At 41.5% G+C, this 20,891-nt stretch overlaps 1 protein-coding gene across 9 annotated transcripts in view; it reads right to left on the reverse strand.

Annotated features, from left to right (window-relative positions):
- The window catches only part of Celf1 (CUGBP Elav-like family member 1), an 88,282-nt gene that overhangs the window by 27,186 nt on the left and 40,205 nt on the right, over positions 1 to 20,891 (reverse strand). For 4 of the 9 annotated variants that reach the window (XM_042676451.1, XM_042676446.1, XM_042676445.1 and 1 more), the window contains one exon: positions 7,028 to 7,179. The exons of 1 other annotated variant lie outside the window; for it this stretch is intronic. In XM_042676451.1, coding sequence (XP_042532385.1) covers positions 7,028 to 7,098 — 71 coding nt within the window. In that variant the 5' untranslated portion in view covers positions 7,099 to 7,179. Of the gene's footprint in view, positions 1 to 7,027; positions 7,180 to 12,085; positions 12,104 to 15,211; positions 15,253 to 20,891 lie in introns of those variants that run through there. 4 more of the 9 variants (XM_042676448.1, XM_042676447.1, XM_042676449.1 and 1 more) reach the window with 3 other exon arrangements.

Raw genomic sequence — 20,891 nt, forward strand, 5'->3', positions numbered from 1 at the left:
TTTGGAGCTACAGCTCAGTGGTAAAGCACTAATGCATGAGATACTGCATTCAATCCCTACCACTTCCTCAAAACAAAAACAAGAAGGGAAAAAAAAAATGCACTAGCCTCCTAGAGATAGCAATAAGAGGTTAAGACTATTAAAATATTCTGGAGCTGGGAAGGTGGCTCAGTGGTAGAGTGCTTATCTTGCATGCATGAGGCCCTGGGTTTGATTCCTCAGCACCACATAAGCAGAAAAAGCCGGAAGTGGCACTGTGGCTTAAGTGGTAGAGCACTAGCCTTTAGTTCAGGCCCTACAACTGACCCTCCTCCCCCCCAAAAAAATTCTTATTATGTAACCCAATTGCTAATTTTCCTGCTTCCACTTCTGAGTTCTTTGATTACAGGCATGCACCATCACCCTTGGCTTTACGGTTTCTTCCCCTTCTCCCTTGACTCCATGATACTGGGAATTGAACTCAAGGCTTCATGCTTGCTAGAGGGGCACTCAATACTAGAGCCATGCCTCCAGCCTCTTTTGCATTGGTTATTTTGAAGGCAGGCAGGGTGGTCTTGCTTTGTTATGCCTAGGCCAGTCTGGACTATGATTCCCTAACTTGTGCTTCCTCAAGTATGAAAGAGATGTACCACTGTGTCCAGCCAATGTCTGAGACAGAGTCTCATTAACTATCTTTGCCCTGGCTGGCTTTGAACCATAATCCCCTGATCCCCTTTCCAGTATTAAGCTACTATGTCCGAAAATGGCTTCTTTTTAGGAGATGAAAATACCCTGTTAATTCGATAGCACTAATGGTTATATAACTTTGTGAATATACAAAACAAAATAAAACAAAAAACCTCACTGAATAGTGCATTTTAAGGTTGTGAATTACCTATCAAAAACAGGATGAAATAGGACAGGAGCAAAGCCAATCCATGCCGTACCCCAAGCTGTAAGGTAGGTAAAGAATACAAGAGCATTGTGAACAGAATGTTTAACTTGTAACTACATCAGAAAGATATAGTTTCCAAGTCTTCTAGTTGCAGTGTGATTTAAATGATAGCAAAACAAGCTGTGTCCTTAAGAAAAACTCTTGGGCCAGGCACTGGTGGCTCATGTCTATAATCCTAGCTACTCAGGAGGCTGAGATCTGAGGATGAAGGCTCAAAACCAGTCCAGGCAGATAAATCCAACACTCTTATCTCTAATTAACCAGCACAACCCTGGAAATGGAGGTTTGACTTAAATGCAGAGCACCAGCCTTAAGTAAAGCTAAGCAAGAGTGTAGCATTGGCACACCTTAATCTGATATTACAGGTACACTGTTATCTGAAACATCCAATAGACAAAACCTTCACATCTGTTTAAAAATCACTTTTTAAAAACTTTTATTATTCACTTTGTCATTCTCTCCCTTCTTCCAGTTGATTTGCCCCTTTGTTCATTATACAAGTAGACAAATTTTAGGTATTTATCAATTCCTCCACCTCCCCAGACTTGAACACTGTTATAATTCCAAACTCTGGCTACCATCCACCCTCACTAGGTTCCCCTAGCTTACAAGCTGTGCTATGAAAAAACTGGAGAAAGGCATTCAAACAAAGGACCTGAGATATTTGCTAGCTGTTCTCTAGTAGGAATAAGATAGAAAAGCCTGTGCTCTCAAGAAGTTAATTTTCATTTTGATAAAGGGAGACTTAATTGGGTACAATGCTATAGATACATGGGCTTGGGGAGGATTGGGGGGTGTCTTGGGGTTTGGACTCAGACTCTCAAGATTTCTAGGCAGGTGTTCTACCATGTAAGCCACATCTACAGTCCTTTTTCATTTTTAGCTATTTTTTGGATAGGTTCTCCCATTTTGCCCAGGGCCTACCTCAGATCATGATCCTTCTACATAGGCTTCCCCTGTAATTTGGGATTACAGGTATACTTTATATTGCTGGCTTGTTGGTTTACATTTACATAGAGTCTTTGCACCAGCTAGCCTTGAATCATGACTCTCTGGATCTTTGCCTCCAAGTAGCTGGGATTAGAGGTGTATACCACCACTCCTGGACTTATACAGGTGTTTTGGGGTTGTTTTGTTTTTGGTAAGGACTCCACTACCAAGCTTGCTGGGAATGCATCCAACCACTTGAGCCACTCCATCAGCACCACAATACAGTAGTTGAAGTCACCACCTAACAATGGCACTACTTTTGAAGGTCTTTATCCGTGAGGTTTGAAGAAATAAAGATCTTATCTATGCAATCTTCTCCAACTACCCCCCCCCCCCAAAAAAGGCCGACCTTAGGCCTGTTATTCATTCCACTGTACTTCCCAAACTCTTCTATACGGTGCCAGACTCCACTGACTCTAGGGCTCTACAAAACACTGAACAACACCTGCCTCAGAGGCACTGGCAATGAACGAGAAGGACACAACTTTAATACTTCAAATCCTTTAGCAGATGTATAAATATTCTGTGAAGGATGTGACTAATATGGTTTTACTTCATTTGGAGAAAGGAAGAAGCGTGTGCTGGGATTTAAGCTGAATGGAGTAGGCAACTGGAATAGGTGCCCTGTGGCATGGAGGACTGAAAGCTCAGGAGCGATGAAGCAATGGTAAAGACTAAGAACATAGTGCAAGGGAAAAATCATACAACATCAGGAAACACAGAGAAAATAAGACTTGAGAGTGTGGAGAACAGAAAATGGGGGTGGGGGGTGGGATGAAGAAAAATCTACAAGACAAACAAAGTTGGTTGAAGAGTCTCAGTGATAGGTTTTCCACAGCACACTGATAACTTGGGACTTTATTCAAGATTTTGAAACAAGAAAATGAGATTTGTCTTTTAATATACCTGTCAAACCAACCACGGTGGTGGATACTTGTAATCCCAGTGCAGAATACGAGGCAAGAGGAACATGAGTTTGTGGCTAACCTCAGCTACAAAGTCACTCTCTCAAAAAATAGAAACATCCCTGGCAATAAATAATCTAGAGAATTAAATAACTGAAGAAATATAAAAATAGGAAGCTTGTACATAAATTAGCTCCTAAGACTGGAGCCCATCCTCATTTTGGGTCCAGATCCACTAAAGAACTTGTAGTTCAAGTGATCTCTAAGGAGGTAAGAAGGAAGAAGTTAGCCTAACTCTTGAGGGTTCTGGTGGAATCTGGAAAACTGCTGTTGGAGATTTCCAACAGGCTTTTTTTTTTTGGTCGGTCGTGGGGCCTGAACTCTGGGTCTGTCCCTCAGCTCTTCAGCTGTAGACTAGCGTTCTACCACTTGAGCTTCAGCTCCACTTCTTCTGCTTATGTGGAGCTGAGAAATCGAACCGAGGGTCTCATGCATGCAAGGCAAGTACTCTACGACTGAGCCACCTTCCCAGCCCCCCAACAGGGTATTTTTTTTTGGGGGGGGGGTCCGGTTGTGGGGCCTGAACTCTGGGCCTGGGCACTGTCCCTCAGCTCAAGGCTAGCACTCTACCACTTGAGCCACAGCGCCACTTCCGGCTTTTTTCTTATGTGGTGCTGAGGAAGCGAACCCAGGGCCTCCAGCATGCAAGGCAAGTGCTCTACCACTGAGCCACCTTCCCAGCCCCCAACAGGCTATTTTTAAAAAACAAAGTTCAGAAGGTACTGCAAAATACAGAGACCTGAAACACAAGAAGCACATCAATATTCCTGTTAAGCGATGCAGAGCAGCTAAAAGCAAAAGGTTCTATGTATAACCCATGGAGAATGCCCATATCATAAGGTACAAAATAAAGTCAGAAGAAAAGCCAAGAAGAAGCTTAAGACTGAGCTAAGGAGAATCAAGTACAGCCATTCTAAAAACAGGAATTAGAGCCCAGGTTACCTGGAGCTTCCAGAGCCCCCTTTACTAAACACTACCCTGTTACAAAAAATTATGAAGATGTTGGTCACATTCCCAGGCAAAATATGGCAAGAAAACCACACATTTAGCCTTCTATTAAAAGCAGTACTTCTCTGAAGTGGGGGAGGAAAAAAAAAGGGGGGGGGGGCTAAGAATCAAAGAAGTGGCAAACACAAACCATTCTCAAGAATTTCCCTCTTAGGTTGGGGACATGGCTCAGTTGGTAGAGTATTTGCCTAGCACACATAAGGCTCTGGGCTCAATCCCCAATCTCAATCTCTCTCTCTCTCTCTCTCTCTCTCTCTCACACACACACACACACACACACACACACACTTTCTTTGAAGTTTTTTTTTTTTTTGGGCGGGGGGGGGGGGGCCAGTTCTGGGGCTTGAACTCTGGGCCTGGGCAGTCCCTGAGCTTCTTTTGCTCAAGGCTAGCACTCTACCACTCAAACCTCAGCACCACTCCCTGCTTTTTCTGTTTACGTGGTACTGAGGAATTGAACCCAGGGCTTCATGCATGCTAGTCAAGCACTCTACCATTAAGCCACATTCCCAGTCCTCTTTGAAGTTCTTTACTCTGGTATTTCAGTATATCATTTTTATGAAAGTAGACCCAAGGACTTGGCCAAAGAGAAGAACTAATAAGTAATTGTTCACTGACATTTTGGTCTAGTAGGCAAGCACAAAACTTGGGTATCACTGAATTTTTATTTCAGGCTGACATCCTCAGGTAACCCAGAGATGGTCTCTCTCAACTGGTTTTCTCATCTGGAACATAAGCCCAATAGGCTTCACAGTTTGGTGAGAATGCATACTTAAAAGACCTTTAGATATACTTAGAATACAGTATTGAGTTGGGCAATGATGGCTCACACCTGCATCCTAACTACTCAGGAAACTAAGATATAAGGACTGAGGTTAGAAGATAGCCCACGTAGAACAGTCTGTGAAGGCTCTTATCTCTAACAAAAAAGCCAGAAATGGAGTTTGTATTGGGACTTGTAAGTAGAAGTCCTTTAGAAATTGTGTTGAGCACGCCTTACTAGGTAGAATAGTTCTGTGAATTTGTTAAAAGTATTGTCTGTAGATAGAATGCATTCAATCTCCTGGGAAACTAGGCCCAATGCTCACACATGTAATCCTAGCTACTCAGGAGGCTGAGATATGAGGGTCAGCATTTGAAGCCAGCCTGCACTGGAAAGTCTGTGAGACTCTTCTCTCTAATTAAACACCCAAAATGTCGGAAGTGGAATTATGGCTCAAGTGATAAGAGTGCTAACCTTGAGTATAAGAGCTCAGAGACAGTGCCCAAGGCCCGGAGTTCAAGGCCCAGGACCGGCATATACACACAAAAGCCCATATAAAATAAAATGTCATATTGAGCCCTATTCTAGCATAATAATTATCTGGATTTTCAAATTCCAGGTAAAGTTCATGCATTGATCCATGGTCCAGACTTCATAAAATACTGACATAGTCTAAACCTCTTGTAAGATAAAAAAAAAACCAAGGCTGAAATCTTAAAGGGCTGAACACTAGGCAATGACAAAGTATAAGAGAAGGTATAATTTGAGCCCGGCACCAGTGGCTTACGCCTGTAATCCTAGCAACTCAGGAGGCTGAGATCTGAGGTCATGGTTCAAAGCCAGCCCAAGCAGGACAGTCCACGAGACTCTGATTTCTGATTACCTACCATAAAACCCGGAGTGGTGCTGTGGCTCAAGTGGTAGAGCACTCACCTTGAGCTGAAGAGCTGAGGGACAGCGCCCAGGCCCAGAGTTCAAGCCCTACGACTGAACCACCCCTCCCCACCAAAAAGAGAGAGAGAGAGAGAGAGAGAGAGAGAGAGAGAGAGAGAAGGTATAATTTGAATAACAAAGTCATATCTAGGAATCCCTAGAACATGGGTATACTTTTATTATATACTAAGTCTTGATGGTGGTGTTTTAGGAATTTTTATTTTTACTGCTAAAGTAACATTTTAGTAGTAAAAAACTATCATAAGAAGACATATCTAAATTACTATTATTTGAGAGAAGGTGTAAGATCCATTTCAGAACAGCAAAACGCAAATTTGGAATCATTTTCCCCTCCAACTATTCCAAGAGTATTTGCTATTACCCACACCTGTTCCACCTAATCCCAGGGCAGACTGATTTATACATGGAGGCCTAACCTCAAAGACCTACACTAACACCTGTCATGTACAGAGTATGATACCATTTAACATTCTTGGTTCCAAAAAACCTCAGGGTCCAAGACACTAAAGTGAATAAAGCCAGGCAAATATGATTATGTGACAGAGATCAAAGAAAATTCAAATTTTGACTGCAATTTTGACTGAAATGGGCCTTTCTTTATACACTCCAGTCCCTGTAGCTGTAACTCTGAGCCAGATTAGCATTTTAATTGTTGACAATGAAGTTCTTGCCCATTTTTATGAACTAGCAAGGTTTCTCATTGCCACACCCACTATTTTAGCAAAGTGTCAGTTATGACTGATCCAATTTTGCTGCTTTTGGATGGTAGGGAACAATTTGATGTTCCTGAAATTATGGGCTACATTGAATTTTCAATTAGAATGAGGGGGAAGGAGAATCAAAGTTCAGTATTACACTTTGCAATATCAATATAAAACGTTATACTATAAAAATATATACACTATACACAAATAAGCACTATACACAAATATACACTATACGTATGGAAATACAAAACAGCCTAACTACCAGTTTCTTCTGTGATAGCTTAATAATTTGTTAATTAAAACAATAATAAAACATTTCATTCCCAAAAGATTATTTGAAATTAATGCCCAACCTGAATGAAGTAATAAAGCTGCAGTTTAAAAGAAAATTTTGAAATCAATCTTACAGGATAACACTATAGCTGGAAGGTACTGGAGCCTGCACACTTGAACTGGTGTTACAGTTTATCATAAATCAAGTACACCCTTGCACCAAGAATTTAGTTACATCTTGGAGGAAATTAGCAGTTATGAAATAGAATCAGACTAAAACAAAAAATGTTACCATGAGAGAATTTAGATTTTTTTTTTTTTGCCCAATTCTTTCCCTCTCTTTTAAGGAAAGGGATCAATTTCATCAAACAAAAGTAACAGAAACAGCCCAGTTCCTCTGCTTAGGAAAAAATTAGACAACAAAAATACTTACACAGGACTGGAATTCAAAGAGCAATGATCCACCATCATTTCTGGAAGGAAATCCAACTTAAACGCAGCCATCACCTCACTCTCCCCTTCAGAAGCCAATGATATTAACTTGCTGCACTTGTCTGATCCACAAATACACACAGCTTTAGCTTCCTGGGCCCCACGAAAAACACAAAGTGGAAACAGGCGCTCAGGGAAACCAGCAATAAGTGCTACAGAAACAAGCAGGTCTGGGGAAGGGGCAGGGAAAGGGAGGAATGGATTAAAATGGGGATGTGACCATGTGAAGAGAGGCTCAGCCCGACACACAATGAAAGTGCTGATGCGCCAGGCTTGTTTTGTGTGATTTTCCCTGGCGAAGCAGTACTAAGTGCACTGTCAGATAAATAGTGTGTCAGATCCATGAAGATAGCAGTAACCAACAGAGCAGAAGAAGAACAAACTTGTTTCACATACTCCAAACTCCTCCCTGCAAATCAGTTTTTGACATCTCTCAAAGTTTAAAGCTACCTGAAGAAGAAAACAAAAAGCAAACCCAAACCTTGCCACCACAGTGTGAAAATGTTCTTAAAGAACTGGATTGATGGCCCTGGTTTTAAACTTAGTTTCCATGTGTCAAACTGCAATGGGCAGTCCCTTGGGTCCATACTAATCTCAGAACAGTCACAAAAGGAAGAACAGCAAGGGAATCAGAGAGGTTCAGAGCAAGCTGAAGAACTGACCACCAAAAGCATGCTGCTCACACACAATTACCTCCACTGCACCAATCCTGCTTTAATAACAGTGTAGAAGGTAAAATGAGCCATCAAACGTTTCCATATCAGAAGGCAGCACAGGCAAAATTTCTTTGTGAACTCTTTTAATTTTAACTTGTCTGAAAATAAAAGTGGAATAGTAATAATACTCTGCCTCTTTCTTGTACTAGGAAATATGCCTGAAAGTTCTCTGCTAGCTTTTATAAAGAAAAAAAAAGCCACCACAGTGGTGGTAATGGAAAGAACTAGGTCTACTAAGGACAAACATTCTAACACAAGGAGAAAGAAATGGACACTAAGCCTCTCCTCCTCCTCCTCCTGTAAACTACTGCGGAGGCTGGGGGTGTTGCTCAGTGGCACAGTACTTGCCTAGCATTCACAAGGCCAAGGCTAGAGTGGGAGGAAGAAAAGTGTCTGTCAATTTTCAGCACAAAGAGGACAAAACACTGTTGTGAAAACCAAGAGGAATGAATGCATGCATAAAACTTGTAAGTAAGTGAGCAGTAAAGGAGGATATACTTAGCAGTCAAGACAGATGTGTGCTCCTGTTCTCAATATAGCTTCACATCTCTCCAAACAACAAATGGTGGCATTTCAGTATTTAGGCAGTGACTCTAAAAATTATTTCCAAAGGCTATCTAATTTCACAGGCTTTTCCCCCTCCTATTTTTATTGTTAGGTTTGCCTAGCCAACCTAATGGTTTTATTTCACTAAGCTCAGTTCACAACAATAGGAACTTTGAAAAAAGTTTTACTCAGCATGTAAAGTAAATCAATGAAACTCATGTAGAGTTACTTTATATATATATATATATATATATATATATATATAGTGAAAGACATCAGGTAGTAGCATAGGCCTAAAAGTTCCAGTCTGTGTAATAATGGTTGCACACAAAAAAGCTAGGTCTTCAACACCAGAAGCAACCATCCAAAATATCTATGATAGGGGCTGTTTTTCCTAGACAAATAGTGGCTAAGCTGACCTACTGCTTTGAAAGTAGAAGTAGTAGGAGCTCTCTTCCATCCTATCAAAGAAGGAAGTATAAATTAATTCTATATGAGACAGTGAACTGTACAAGAGACATCCAGTACAGTTCATCCAGCCCTGAATGTGAGACAGCAGAGGACAGTAACCCTACCTGGGGCTGATTAGGTTACTGATAGGTTTGTCCTACTTTCTGTATGCTGAAGGCTGATGACATTCCTATTCCCATAGAAAGCTATCTGGCCCAGCAGTGAACTTTGTTAAGTCAAAATCCATATTATGGTTGGTTGGTTGGCTGGTTGGCTTTTAGGAGCAGACATACTGGGGTTTAAACCCAGGTGTTAAACTTGCTAGAGTCAGGGTCTACAGTTTGAGCCTTGATCTCCAGTCTGGATTTTTGTGATAAACTCTCACAAACCTTGTGGATTTTTCCCCCCTCCTGGGCTGGCCTCAAACAGTAATCCTTCCACTCTCCGCCTTCAGAGTAGCTAGGATTATAGGTGTAAGCCACTGGTGCTCAGGCCAAACTAGTGTCTTCCCCTGGGAGAAAGGGCAGAATGCCAGTCCTAGGGCTTGAACTCAGGGCCCAGGCACTATCCTTGAGCTTCCTCCCCACCAAAGACTAGTACTCTACCACTTGAACCACAGCTTCACTTCTGGCTTTTTGCTAGTTAACTGGAGATAGGAGTCTCTCAAACTATATTGCCCAGGCTGGTTTCAAACCTGGATCCCTCAGAGCTCAGCTTCCTGAGTAACTATGATCATGGGCATGAGCCATGGGTGCTTGACTTGGTGGTTCTTTTTTAAAAGAATTCTTACATTTGGCTAGGCACTCTACCAGCCTTGAACATCTAAGGGACAGTACTCAGGCCCTGAGATCAAACTGTACTACCAGTACAAAAGTAAAGGGGGCAGGAGGATTGGGGAAATCACCAAAAAATAACAAAAGGCACTAAATAGAGGAGATTTTATTGAGTCATTAGGCACTGCTCACTATATGAAAGGATGTTCACTCCTTATAATAATTTTTACCAGATAGATGATGGCTTATTCCTAAAATCCTAGCTACTCAGGAGGCTGAGATTTGAAAACTGAAGATCAATGCCAGTCTAGGCACATAAATCCAAAACATTTAACTCTAACCAGTTAAAAAAAAAAAAGCTGGCATAATTTTCATCAAACCACAGACCAGAGCCACGGATGTAAAAGGGGTATGGGGTTAGGGGAGAAGGAAAGGGAGAGAGAGAGGGGGAGAGAGGGAGAGACAGAGAGAGTATCCTGAGCTTAAATTCAAGGCTTCATGTTCTTGTTCAGCTTTCTTCCTGGCACTCTGGAGATGGGAGTTGCTTAAGATTTGTCTGTGTTGGCTTTGAATTAGGATCCTCCAGAACTCAGCCTCTTGAATAGCTAGGATTTCAGGCATGAGCCACCCACCAGCCATAAGTGTTATTTTGTTGTTTTTGAGACAGGGTCTCCATATATAGCTTCGTCTGGCTTTGAATTTATACCATCCTGCCTTGACTTCCTAGTGCTAGATTACAGGTTTGGCTTATACCACAACATATGACTTAAAGGTTTTTGTTTGTTTCATTTTGTTTTTGCAGTACTGAGGATTGGACTTGGGACTTTACAAAAGTGCTCTACAAAAAGAGCCTAGAAAGATTTTTTCCATCAAACATATGGTTTGTTCAGAACAATTTTCCAAAAGCCCAAATTATGAAAATTTCGGTTTTTTGTTTTCTTTTTTTTGGTGCCAGTCCTGGGGATTGGTTGCTGCCTCTGAGCTTTTGTTTTTCCTCAAGGCTAGAGTTCTACCACTTGACCCACAGCTCCACTTCCAGCTTTTTGGAGGTTAATTGTAGAAGAGTCAGAGAGAGGGGTGGGGAAGAGTGAAAAAACTGGGAGAAAATAAGAGAGGAGAATGACAGTATACAGGCTGGGAGAGTGGCTCAGTGGTAGAGTGCTTGCCTAGCATGTATGAAGCCCTGGGTTCAATTCCTCAGTACCACATACATAAATAGAAAGAGCTGGAAGTGCCACTGTGGCTCTCAAGAGGTAGAGTGCTAGCCTTGAGCCAAAGAAGCTCAGAGATAGTGCTCAGGCCCCAGGATTGGCCAAAAACAAAAACAAAAATTCATTATTTGATTTATTAACCCCTTAGTAACCCCTCTGTACATTACCTTTACAATAAAATTTAAATTTAAAAAAAGTCTCAGACTTTTCCTGCCCAAGCTGGCTTTGAACCGTGATCCTCAGATCTCAGCTCCTGAGTAACTCAGATTACTAGTATGAGTCACTAGCGCCTGGCCAACTTAAAGAAATTTTAAAAACAAAGAGAATGGAGGTCTCATAAACTGTCTCTGCTTACACTTATTAAAATCCATGTTATGACTTATAAAGCAACAATGCTTTAAAAATCTGTAAGTGGCAATAATATTACATGAAGGATGGTACATCTCTTTAAGGAAGTTACAAGAGTTATTCCAGGAGAATTAAGTCCAACATGCTTGTGGGAAAAGAAAGCAGAGAAATTAATCACAAATTACTCAATTTTAGAAAAGGGTTATAAAGTGGCAATAAAAACGATTATGGGGGGCGGGGGGGGGCAATGCAACAATGCTTGATAAGAAATGTACTCTTTATCTTGCTCATGTAATTGTAACCCCTCTGTATGGTATTTTCACAATAAAAAACTTATGAATAATAAATTAAAAAACCGATTATAGGGATACAAAAATGCAGATATTAAAGGAAATATAAGAATTAAAAGTCAGTTTTTCACAGCAATTACTCACTGCTTAAAGAAAAAAAAAATCTTTAAATAGTTCCAAATCTCACAATGAACATATTAGAAATAAAGAGAGGGCAAAAGTAGTGATAACCAAGGTTTTGCTGCAAAAGAAGACCTTTGCAGAATCTTTTGACCTACTGTTCTTTGCATTCTGAATGTATTTTCATCATTTTTTCTCTGGTTGATTGTCTCCGTTTTCTTTGCCTTTTAAATATTCTCTATCTCTTTTTTGAGGACAATGACTCAAAGCCTGATCATGAGAAGGTAGACTCAAGCAGCCTACTTAAAGTAAAAACCCAAATCAGCATTCATGATCAATGTACAATAAGGTAAATACTCTAGAGAGTAAAATACCCTGCATTTAGAATATAGGAATGGAATAAGCTTAATAGGAAAATGTTGTAAAACTGGGTTAGAAAGAGAGCAATGCTGGAAATTACAGTGTTTGTTTGGGCAAAAGGATAAAGGAGTAAATAAAAGCATAGCTGAGCAAAGAAGGCCTAGAAGGCAGGTACATTCACCTACCTTGACTGGCATAACCAGGAAGAATGATGACAGGTGGACAGATTTTATACCTCCACCTCAAAATTCTAAATGTGTTTCAAAGGGCAATAACACGTCTGGTTACATGAACGTAGAAGAGATCAAAGAATACTGAGCTATAAAACAAAATCTATGTCAACAAACATCATCAGTTATATAAAGAAAACTAAAAGTGATAAAAATCGAGAGGGCAGTTACAAACTCAGAGTAGTAAACTAGATATCCTCATCACTGCCAAGCCATGGACAAAGGATAAAAAGAATATAAAAAAGAAACAAATAATACTTTAAAATAACCAACTAGAGTAATACAATTTTAACTCAAAATTTTCTGGACTTAAGCCAGGCAACAATAGCTCACACCTATAATCCTAGCTTACTGTGGCTCAAGTAGTAGAGCACTAACTAGCCTTGAGTGAAAAGGCTCAGAGGCAGCACCCAGGCCTGAGTTCAAGCCCCATGACTTATTCCCCCCCCCCCCCAAAAAAAAAGGTCAGACAAGGTAGTGAGACCAAAGGAAGATACTCTTAAGGAGGCACACAAAGGTATAATACCTCTGTGCCTCCAATCATGTAAAATAAAATTTATTGAAATAGACTAAAAAATTCAGTCAACAGAAAATTTTCTGAACTTGGAGGAGGGGTGTGAAGTAAAAAATATGCATATTATTCAACAAAAGTTTCAAGCTGGGTGCCCACAGCTCATGACTATCATCCTAGGATTGAGGTTCAAAGCCAGCCCAGGCAGATGATTTTTTTTTTTTTTGGTCGGTCGTGGGGCTTGAACTCTGGGCCTGGGCGCTGTCCCTCAGCTCTTCAGCTCAAGGTGAACGCTCTACCACTTGAGCTACAGCGCCACTTCCAGTTTTCTGGTGGTTTATTGGAGATAGGAGTCTCACGGTCTCTCCTGCCCGGGCTGGCTTTGAACCGCGATCCTCAGATCTCAGCCTCCTGAGTAGCTAGGATTACAGGCGTGACCCACCAGCGCCCGGCAGGCAGATGATTTTTTATCTCTAATTAATTAGAAGTGGACATGTGTCAAAAGTGACAGTGTGCAAGTTTTGAGAAGAAAAAGCTAATAAGCAGGACTGGGAAGATGGTTCAGCAGTAAGAGTGCTTGCTCCTCATGCATGAGGCCCTGGGTTCAATTCCTCAACACCATATAAAAGGCCAGAAGTGGCACTGTGGCTCAAGTGGTAGAGCACTAGCCTTGAGCTGAAGAGTTCAGGGATAGTTGGGAAGGGGAAACAAAGGAGGAGGTACAATGCTTGATAAGAAATGTACTCATTATCTTCCCCATGTAATTTAACTCCTCTGTACAGTATTTTCACAATAAAAAAAGAAGAAGAAAAGAGTTCAGGGATAGTGCCCAGGCCTAAAGTTCAAGTCCCATGATAGACCAAAAAAAAAAAAGAAAGGAAAGAAAGAAAGAAGAAAAAAGAAAAAGCTAATAAGCAAGAGAGTGCCCTAAGTTCAAGCCCCAGTAGCAGCAGTTTCAAATTAATTGTTTCAAATCTAAAGTTTTTGTATAAAAAAGCAGTAAGAGCCAGCACCAGTGGCTCACATCTATAATCCTAGCCACTTAGAAGGCTGAAGCTGAAAGTATAGTGGTTCAAAACTATCCACAGCAGAAAAGTCTAAGAGATTATCTCCAATTAACCAGAAAAATATCAGATTTGGAGTGACTGAAGTGGTAGTGCCAGCTGTGAGCAAAAAAAAAAAAAAAAAAAAAAAAAGGGTAAGCAAGAGTATGAAGCTTAAGAGTTCAAGCTGCAGGATGTGTGCACACACATGTACACGTGTACACACACACACACACACACACACACACACACACACACACGGCTAAAGTTATGGCATGGCTTACTGGTAGAGTATTAGTAGCAAGTGTAGACTGGGCTCAAAACCAGTACAAAGGAAGGAGAGAGAAGAGGGTAGGGGATGGGGAAGAGGGGGGGAGTGAGGAAGAGAGAAAGACAAAAGGCAATTAAGTTTAGTAATCTTGTGTACAAGCTGCTTTGAATGCCAAAATTTTCACATGATTTACTGAGAGGATGCAAAATTAAGGAAGGGAAACTAGAACTATTATGAAAGGTAGAATAACTTCTGTTTCTTCCCTCTATCTTTGTGTGTGCCCCAGGCAGTCCTAGGGCTTGAACTCAAGGCCTGGATACTGTCCCTGAGGTTTTGTGCTTAAGCATTCTCTCTACCCCTTGAGCCAAAGCTCCACTTCTGGCATTTTTTTTTTCTTTCTTTTTTTCTTCTGGCATTTTGGTGGTTAACTGGAGATAAAAATCTCATTGACTTTCCTACCCAGGGTGGTGTTTTTTTTTTTGGCCAGTCCTGGGGCTTGAACTCAGGGCCTGGGCACTGTCCCTGAGCTTCTTTTTCTTGAGGCTAGCACTCTACCACTTGAGCCACAGCGCCACTTCTGGCCTTCTAGCCTTTTCTGTTTATGTGGCACTGAGGAATCCAACAGAGAGTTTCATGCATGCTAAGTCTCTACCATTAAGCCACATTCCCAGCCATCAGGCTGGCTTTTTAACCACAGTAAGTGGATAGGATCCTCTTCTGTGATTAGTCCTCAATAAGTTCAGACCCTTCTTTAGAGTTTCTTTGACTAACAGTCTTGCTCAAATTTTAACACTCTTCAAATCCTTATATTTTCAAATCCCAAAAGAGTTCTAGGTGGTAATAATAAACAAAGTTTACACATCTTTAGGCTGTAGAGAGCTTAAACATTAGCATACGATACAAATGCTGGTTTCAGGAGAGTACGCCTCTGTTGAATCCAGTATGTTCCATCCTCAACTTTGTTCTAGCTTGTGGGGTCTCCCAACAATAGGAAGAATAGAGAAGAAAGTTATAACTAGATAGCTGCAGTGTAGACTCCTGATTGCTCTAAGATTCTTCCCTCCCAATACTATTCTTCTCCCAGCTCTCAACCAGGCAACAACTTCTTAAAAAGCATTTTCCAAGTTACATCCACAATGTAGTAGAAACATCACCATCTTTCTGAAAGCAACCTTTTCATATCTTGACAGCAGGCCTCATGCAAGAAGGTTAAAAAGATGGTCAGGGAGCACACTCATCCAGCAGTTAGCCCATACCTGTAGCTTTTTAACTTCCCTCTCTGGACTATGTCTTCACTCTAAAAAAACCAAGGAAAAGAAAAATAAGTGGGCTATACCTACACTCCTCAGACTTTAGATACAGAGCTTCTTTCCAAATAAAAATCTTTTTGTTATAACAAACTTTTTAAGGTAGGCATCCTCCTCTTATTTTTTAAAGTACACAATACTTAAATTGCATTTCGCACCTCAAAGCTAATTCTAAACACTGCCAACTTAAAAAAAAAAGGTGGATGAAAGGACAACAAATATTACAACAAATAGCACAATAAACACTAAAATGGACAAGGGTTGAATTTTAATACACATTTAGGTTACCAGAACAATCCTTTTTTTTTTTTTTGGGGGGGGGGGGTCAGTCATGGGGCTTGAACTCTGGGCCTGGGCGCTGTCAGCTCTTCAGCTCAAGACTAGCACTCTACCACTTGAACCACAGCACCCACAGCACCGCTTCCAGTTTTTTGGTGGTTTTTTGGAGACAAGAGTTTCACAGCTTTTCCTGCCCGGGCTGGCTTTGAACCATGATCCTCAGATCTCAGCCTCCTGAGTAGGATTACAGGCGTGAGCCACCAGCACCCGCCTCAGAACAATCATTTTTAACATCTGCTTTAGAAGACCACAAAAAGGCTAGCCTGAGCCAGGTGCCCGTGGCTCACACCTGTAATCCTAGCTATTCAGGAGGCTGAGATCTGAGGATCATGGTTCAAAGCCAACCCAGGCAGGAAAGTCCATGAGAACCTTATCTCCAATAAACCACCAGAAAACAGGAAGTAGTGCTGTGCCTCAAGTGGTAGAAGCCCTAGCCTTGAGCTGAAGAGCTGAGGGACAGCGTCCAGGCCCAGAGTTCAAGCGCCATGACCAACAAAAAGAAAAGAAAAGGCTAGCCTGTATAATTCTTCCAAGCAATCAGTATCATGTTAATGTGGAAAGGCCATTACTTTCCCAAAAGCAATCTTCTTGCACAGGTAGGTGCTAGGGATGAAACTTCAAATGCAACCAAGTTCCTGCATCTATAAGTGCATCTTAGTGACACCAAAGTAGTGGCAAACCACTAAAACCAAAAGAATCACAAGATGGGGAAGTTAATTGAAGGTAAAAGCGGAGAGAAGAACCACAAAAACAATTCGTTTTATTTTTAAACATTATTGACCAATTTTACAAGGAAAGATTGATTCTGTAACTGTCCAAATTCCTATAAGCTTCTATTTTTAACTCCTGCCAGATATATGTCTGTCTGACAACATAGTCATGATAGACAACTGTTAAAAGTCATCAAGGACAATGTATATGTAGGAAAGTGTAAAAATTCTAAAAACACCAGACTCAAAACTGTAATGGGACCTACCAGACCTGAAGATTAAAAAAAAAGGTGTGTGTGTGTGTGTGTGTGTGTGTGTGTGTGTGTGTGTGTGTGTGTGTGTGTGTGTGTGTGTGTGTGTGTGTGTGTGTGTGTGTGTGTGTGTGTGTGTGTGTGTGTAAATGTCTGGGGGAAAAGGAAAGCTAAATGGAAACTAAAAGCTTAGATCTTCTAAGTATCATCTTTTACTTCTGAGGAGAAAGTACACACCCTCTGGGAAAGCCTGAACTTCATCTGAGTTATCTCCACTCCCCCCCCCAACAGATGTGGTTTGTTTTTTTTTTTTTTGGGGGGGGGGGGGGGGTCCGGTCGTGGGGCCTGAACTCTGGGCCTGGGCGCTGTCCCTCAGCTCTTCAGCTCAAGGCTAGCGCTCTACAACTTGAGCCACCGCGCCACTTCTGGCTTTTTTCTTTTTGCTTATGTGGTGCTGAGGAATTGAACACAGGGCCTCAGGCATGCAAGGCAAGCGCTCTACCACTGAGCCACCTTCCCAGCCCCATGTGTTTCTATTAATATCATCTTCATCTTTTTCTGTCTCCAGACAAGGACTAGGAGATATAAAGGTGTTTCCTAAGAGGATCATGAATGCTAAGAGTGAAAAGGAATAGCAAAAGGGAGAGGCCAGAGGATGAAGGACAAGCAAGTCAAGGGTAACAAATCATATTATTTATGATACATGTTAAGATTTTTTGAATAAGATCTGGTTTTTCAGTGGTACTCAAATGATACAAAAGCTCTCAGATATCTCATATTTCTTAGAACAATCAGGGTCAAATGAACTCTTTTTATTTCTCAAGAGTTACTTAATGGCCTATACAGCTTGTATGCTGAGTAAATGACAACAAAATATTGTGTCTTTCCCAGGAAGATAGTCACTGACTCAGTCACCACAAGGAGCTCTTACATACCACACACTGAATCACAAACTCCATAAACAAGGATAGGCAGTTCAGTGATGCTTAATAACCTACAAAAGTCCTAAACTCATGACCTTGGCCTCATTAGCAAGACTCTAACAATTGTTAAGAGCAGCCCTAATAGTTACTTGAAAATCTTTGTTGTTGCTGTTATTTTGGGATTTTTTTGAGACAATGTTTCACTGTGTAGCCCAGGCTGATTTAGGACTTTCCATCCTTCTGCCTCCACCTCTTCAGTGCTAGGATTAAAAATTTTCAGCACCAAGCCCAACTATGTCTGACTGACTTATCCACCCCCCTTCGAGAACTATATATAATTTATGGCATTAATTAGTTAAAACATTTATGGCTGAGAGTGACAAAAAAAATCCAAATCCAACTCTTCATCTGGGAAACAAAAGTGAAGGAGGATGGAAGAGAGATCCAGGCTCATGTAAAGGAGATGTCCAAGGTTACACTTGCTTAAGGCATGGTTAGATCCAGATGTTCAAAGGACTTCATCTAAGCCGGCATTGGTGGCTCACATGCCTATAATCCTAGCTACTCAGGAGGCTGATATGTGAGGATTACGGGTCAAAGCCAGCGGGGACAGCCAAGTCCATGATAAACCACCAGAAAACTGGAAGTGGCACTGTGGCTCAAGTGGTAGAGCACTTGCCTTGAGCTGAAGAGCTCAGGCACAGCACCCAGGCCCAGAGTTCAAACCCCAGGACCAACCAAAAGAAAAAAGAAAGAATTCATCTAATTTGCAGCTTTCTCCATCTCACAACTCAGATTTCATACATGTTGGCTTCGTTCTCAACAGATCAAGCAGTGAAATGAAGACACTTTAGGTCCTAGGGAGATTAAGTGACTGAGTCAAGGTCACACAGTACTGGGAATGGAATCCAGACCTCCTGATTCCATTCTGACCCATCCTTCAGACCCATACCACCCCACTTTATAGATGAAGCCACTGAGATATGGAATGGAACAATGGATAAAATAGTCATTGCTTCACTCAGAGAACCTTATACATGACTTATTCATACAACCACAGTTGGGTTGCCAAGCCTGCAGAATATAAGCCTCATGCTACTAGGAACCACCTTTCTGTCCGACCTTTTTTCTTTCTTTTTTTTTTTGGTCAGTCGTGGGCCTTAACTCTGGGCCTGGGCGCTGTCCCTCAGCTTTTCAGCTCAAGGCTAGCGCTCTACCACTTGAGCCACAGCACCACTCCCAGCTTTTTCTGTTTATGTGGTGCTGATGAATCGAACCCAAGGCCTCATGCATGCAAGGCAAGCACTTACCTCTGAGCCACCTTCCCAGCCCATGTCCAACCTTTTTTCTAATGCACATCTTATAAATAGGTAAACATCCAAAGTCTCAACAGTTACAAGAGCCACTTCAAGAAGTATGATTAAGCAGGTCACCAATGGCTCACATCTGGTATCTGAGGATCATAGCTTGAAGCTAGCCAGGAGCACACAAAACTGCAAGACTACAATTAGCCAAGCAAATACCCAGGCTTGGCTCAAGTGATAGAGTGAAGAAGCCTTGAGACACTGGGTCAAGCTCAACACTCCCTTTACAAAAAAAAAAGAAAGAAAGAAAGAGCATGATCAAGCTGGCATGGAGGTGTACACTTGTAATTCTAGCATTTGGGAATTGGAGGACAGCCTGGGCTACATAGGAAGATCTTGTCTCAAAAAAAAAAAAAGTGGGGCTGGGAAGGTGGCTCAGTGGTAGAGTGCTTGCCTTGCATGCATGAGGCCCTGGGCTTGATTCCTCAGTACCACATAAGCAGAAAAAGCCAGAAGTGGCGCTGTGGCTCAAGTGGTAGAACACTAACCTAGATGAGGGACAGTGCCCAGGCCCAGAGTTCAGGCCCCACAACCAACAAGACAAAATAAAATAAAATAATTAGCAGTTTAACCTGGTAGAGCTATTTCTCTATAGCAACACTGTACCAAAAGAATGACAGCTGCCATCAGATTCTAACCTATCCTGAGCACATGTATCGTAATTAATAGTGGGTAAAAAAAGCTATTCAACTAGCCATCTATTCCCAGCATACTCCCAATTACACTGTATTAAGCTACTCTATGTTGGATAGTCTATGTGCGTTGTTTTTGTTTTTGTTTTTAATGTTGCACCAGGGCTTGAACTCAAGATTTTACATTCTCACTCAGTTTTTTGGTTTTTGGGTTCTTTTTTTGTTAGCACAAGCTCGCTTAAGTCTTTAATCATACTTTCTTTTTTTTGTTTATTTTTTTGTTTGTTTGTTTTGTTTGTCTGTTTGTTTTTTGTCGGTCATGGGCCTGAACGCTGGGCCTGGGCGCTGTCCCTCAGCTCTTCAACTCAAGACTAGCACTCTACCACTTGAGCCACAGTGCCACTTCCGGCTTTTTCTGCTTATGTGGTGCTGAGGAACCAAACCCAGGGCCTCATGCATGTGAGGCAAGTGCTCTACCACTGAGCCACCTTCCCAGCCCCACTCTCTCCTTTTGTTCCAATGCCTACATAGTCATCATTTCTAGATTTTTCTTTCAAATTCTCTTCTACCTACTTCAAGTAGCAGATTATGTCAGAAAATTTATTTTTTCTGACACACGCATGCTCGCATGCACACACACCAGATAGGACAGTCTTCCAGCCCTACTTTTTACTGGCTATTTTGGAGAACTTTTCTGCTTGGGTTGTCCTCAAGCTATAATCCTCCAGATATCAGAGGCCAGACCTGGCAATACACCACCTCAACCAATGGCTCAGTTTTTTTGCTCATGGTTGACACTCTACCATTTGAGCCACACCTCCTGCCAACTTTTTTTGTGGGTTAATTGGAGATGGATTCTCACAGATTTTTCTATCTGGCTGGCTATGAACCTCAATTTTCAGACCCCTAAGTAGGTAAGATTATAAATGCTCAGTCAGTGTGCTCAGCTTATGGTCCTATACTCCTATCAGACTTAAGTTCCAACTTGTGCAGGTCAGCAGGGATAAGACTTAATACTTTCTCTGGGTAGAAAAAAATAAACCTTTGTGGGCTGGGAAGGTGTCTCAGTGGTAGAGCACTTGCCTTGCATGCATGAGGCCCCGGGTTCAATTCCTCAGCACCACATAAGCAGAAAAAAAAAAGCTAGAAGTGGCTCTGTGGCTCAAGTGGTAGAGCACTAGCCTTGAGCTGAAGAGCAGAGGGACAGTGCCCAGGCCCAGAGTTCAGGACCCACGACTGGACCCTATAAATAAATAAATAAATAAATAAATAAATAAACCTTTGTGATAGTTGCTCTCCTTAACTGTTTCCAGGATTCAAGCTTAAATTTGGGGTCTGACTCCTTCCTAATGAGTCATCTATGCGTGTCCTCTCCATGAACCTAGAAGGGAAGTTTATAAACAGATCTTA

Source organism: Dipodomys spectabilis, unplaced genomic scaffold, assembly GCF_019054845.1.
Source record: "Dipodomys spectabilis isolate Male_0828 unplaced genomic scaffold, ASM1905484v1 ptg000030l, whole genome shotgun sequence".
NCBI classification, from domain to species: domain Eukaryota; kingdom Metazoa; phylum Chordata; class Mammalia; order Rodentia; family Heteromyidae; genus Dipodomys; species Dipodomys spectabilis.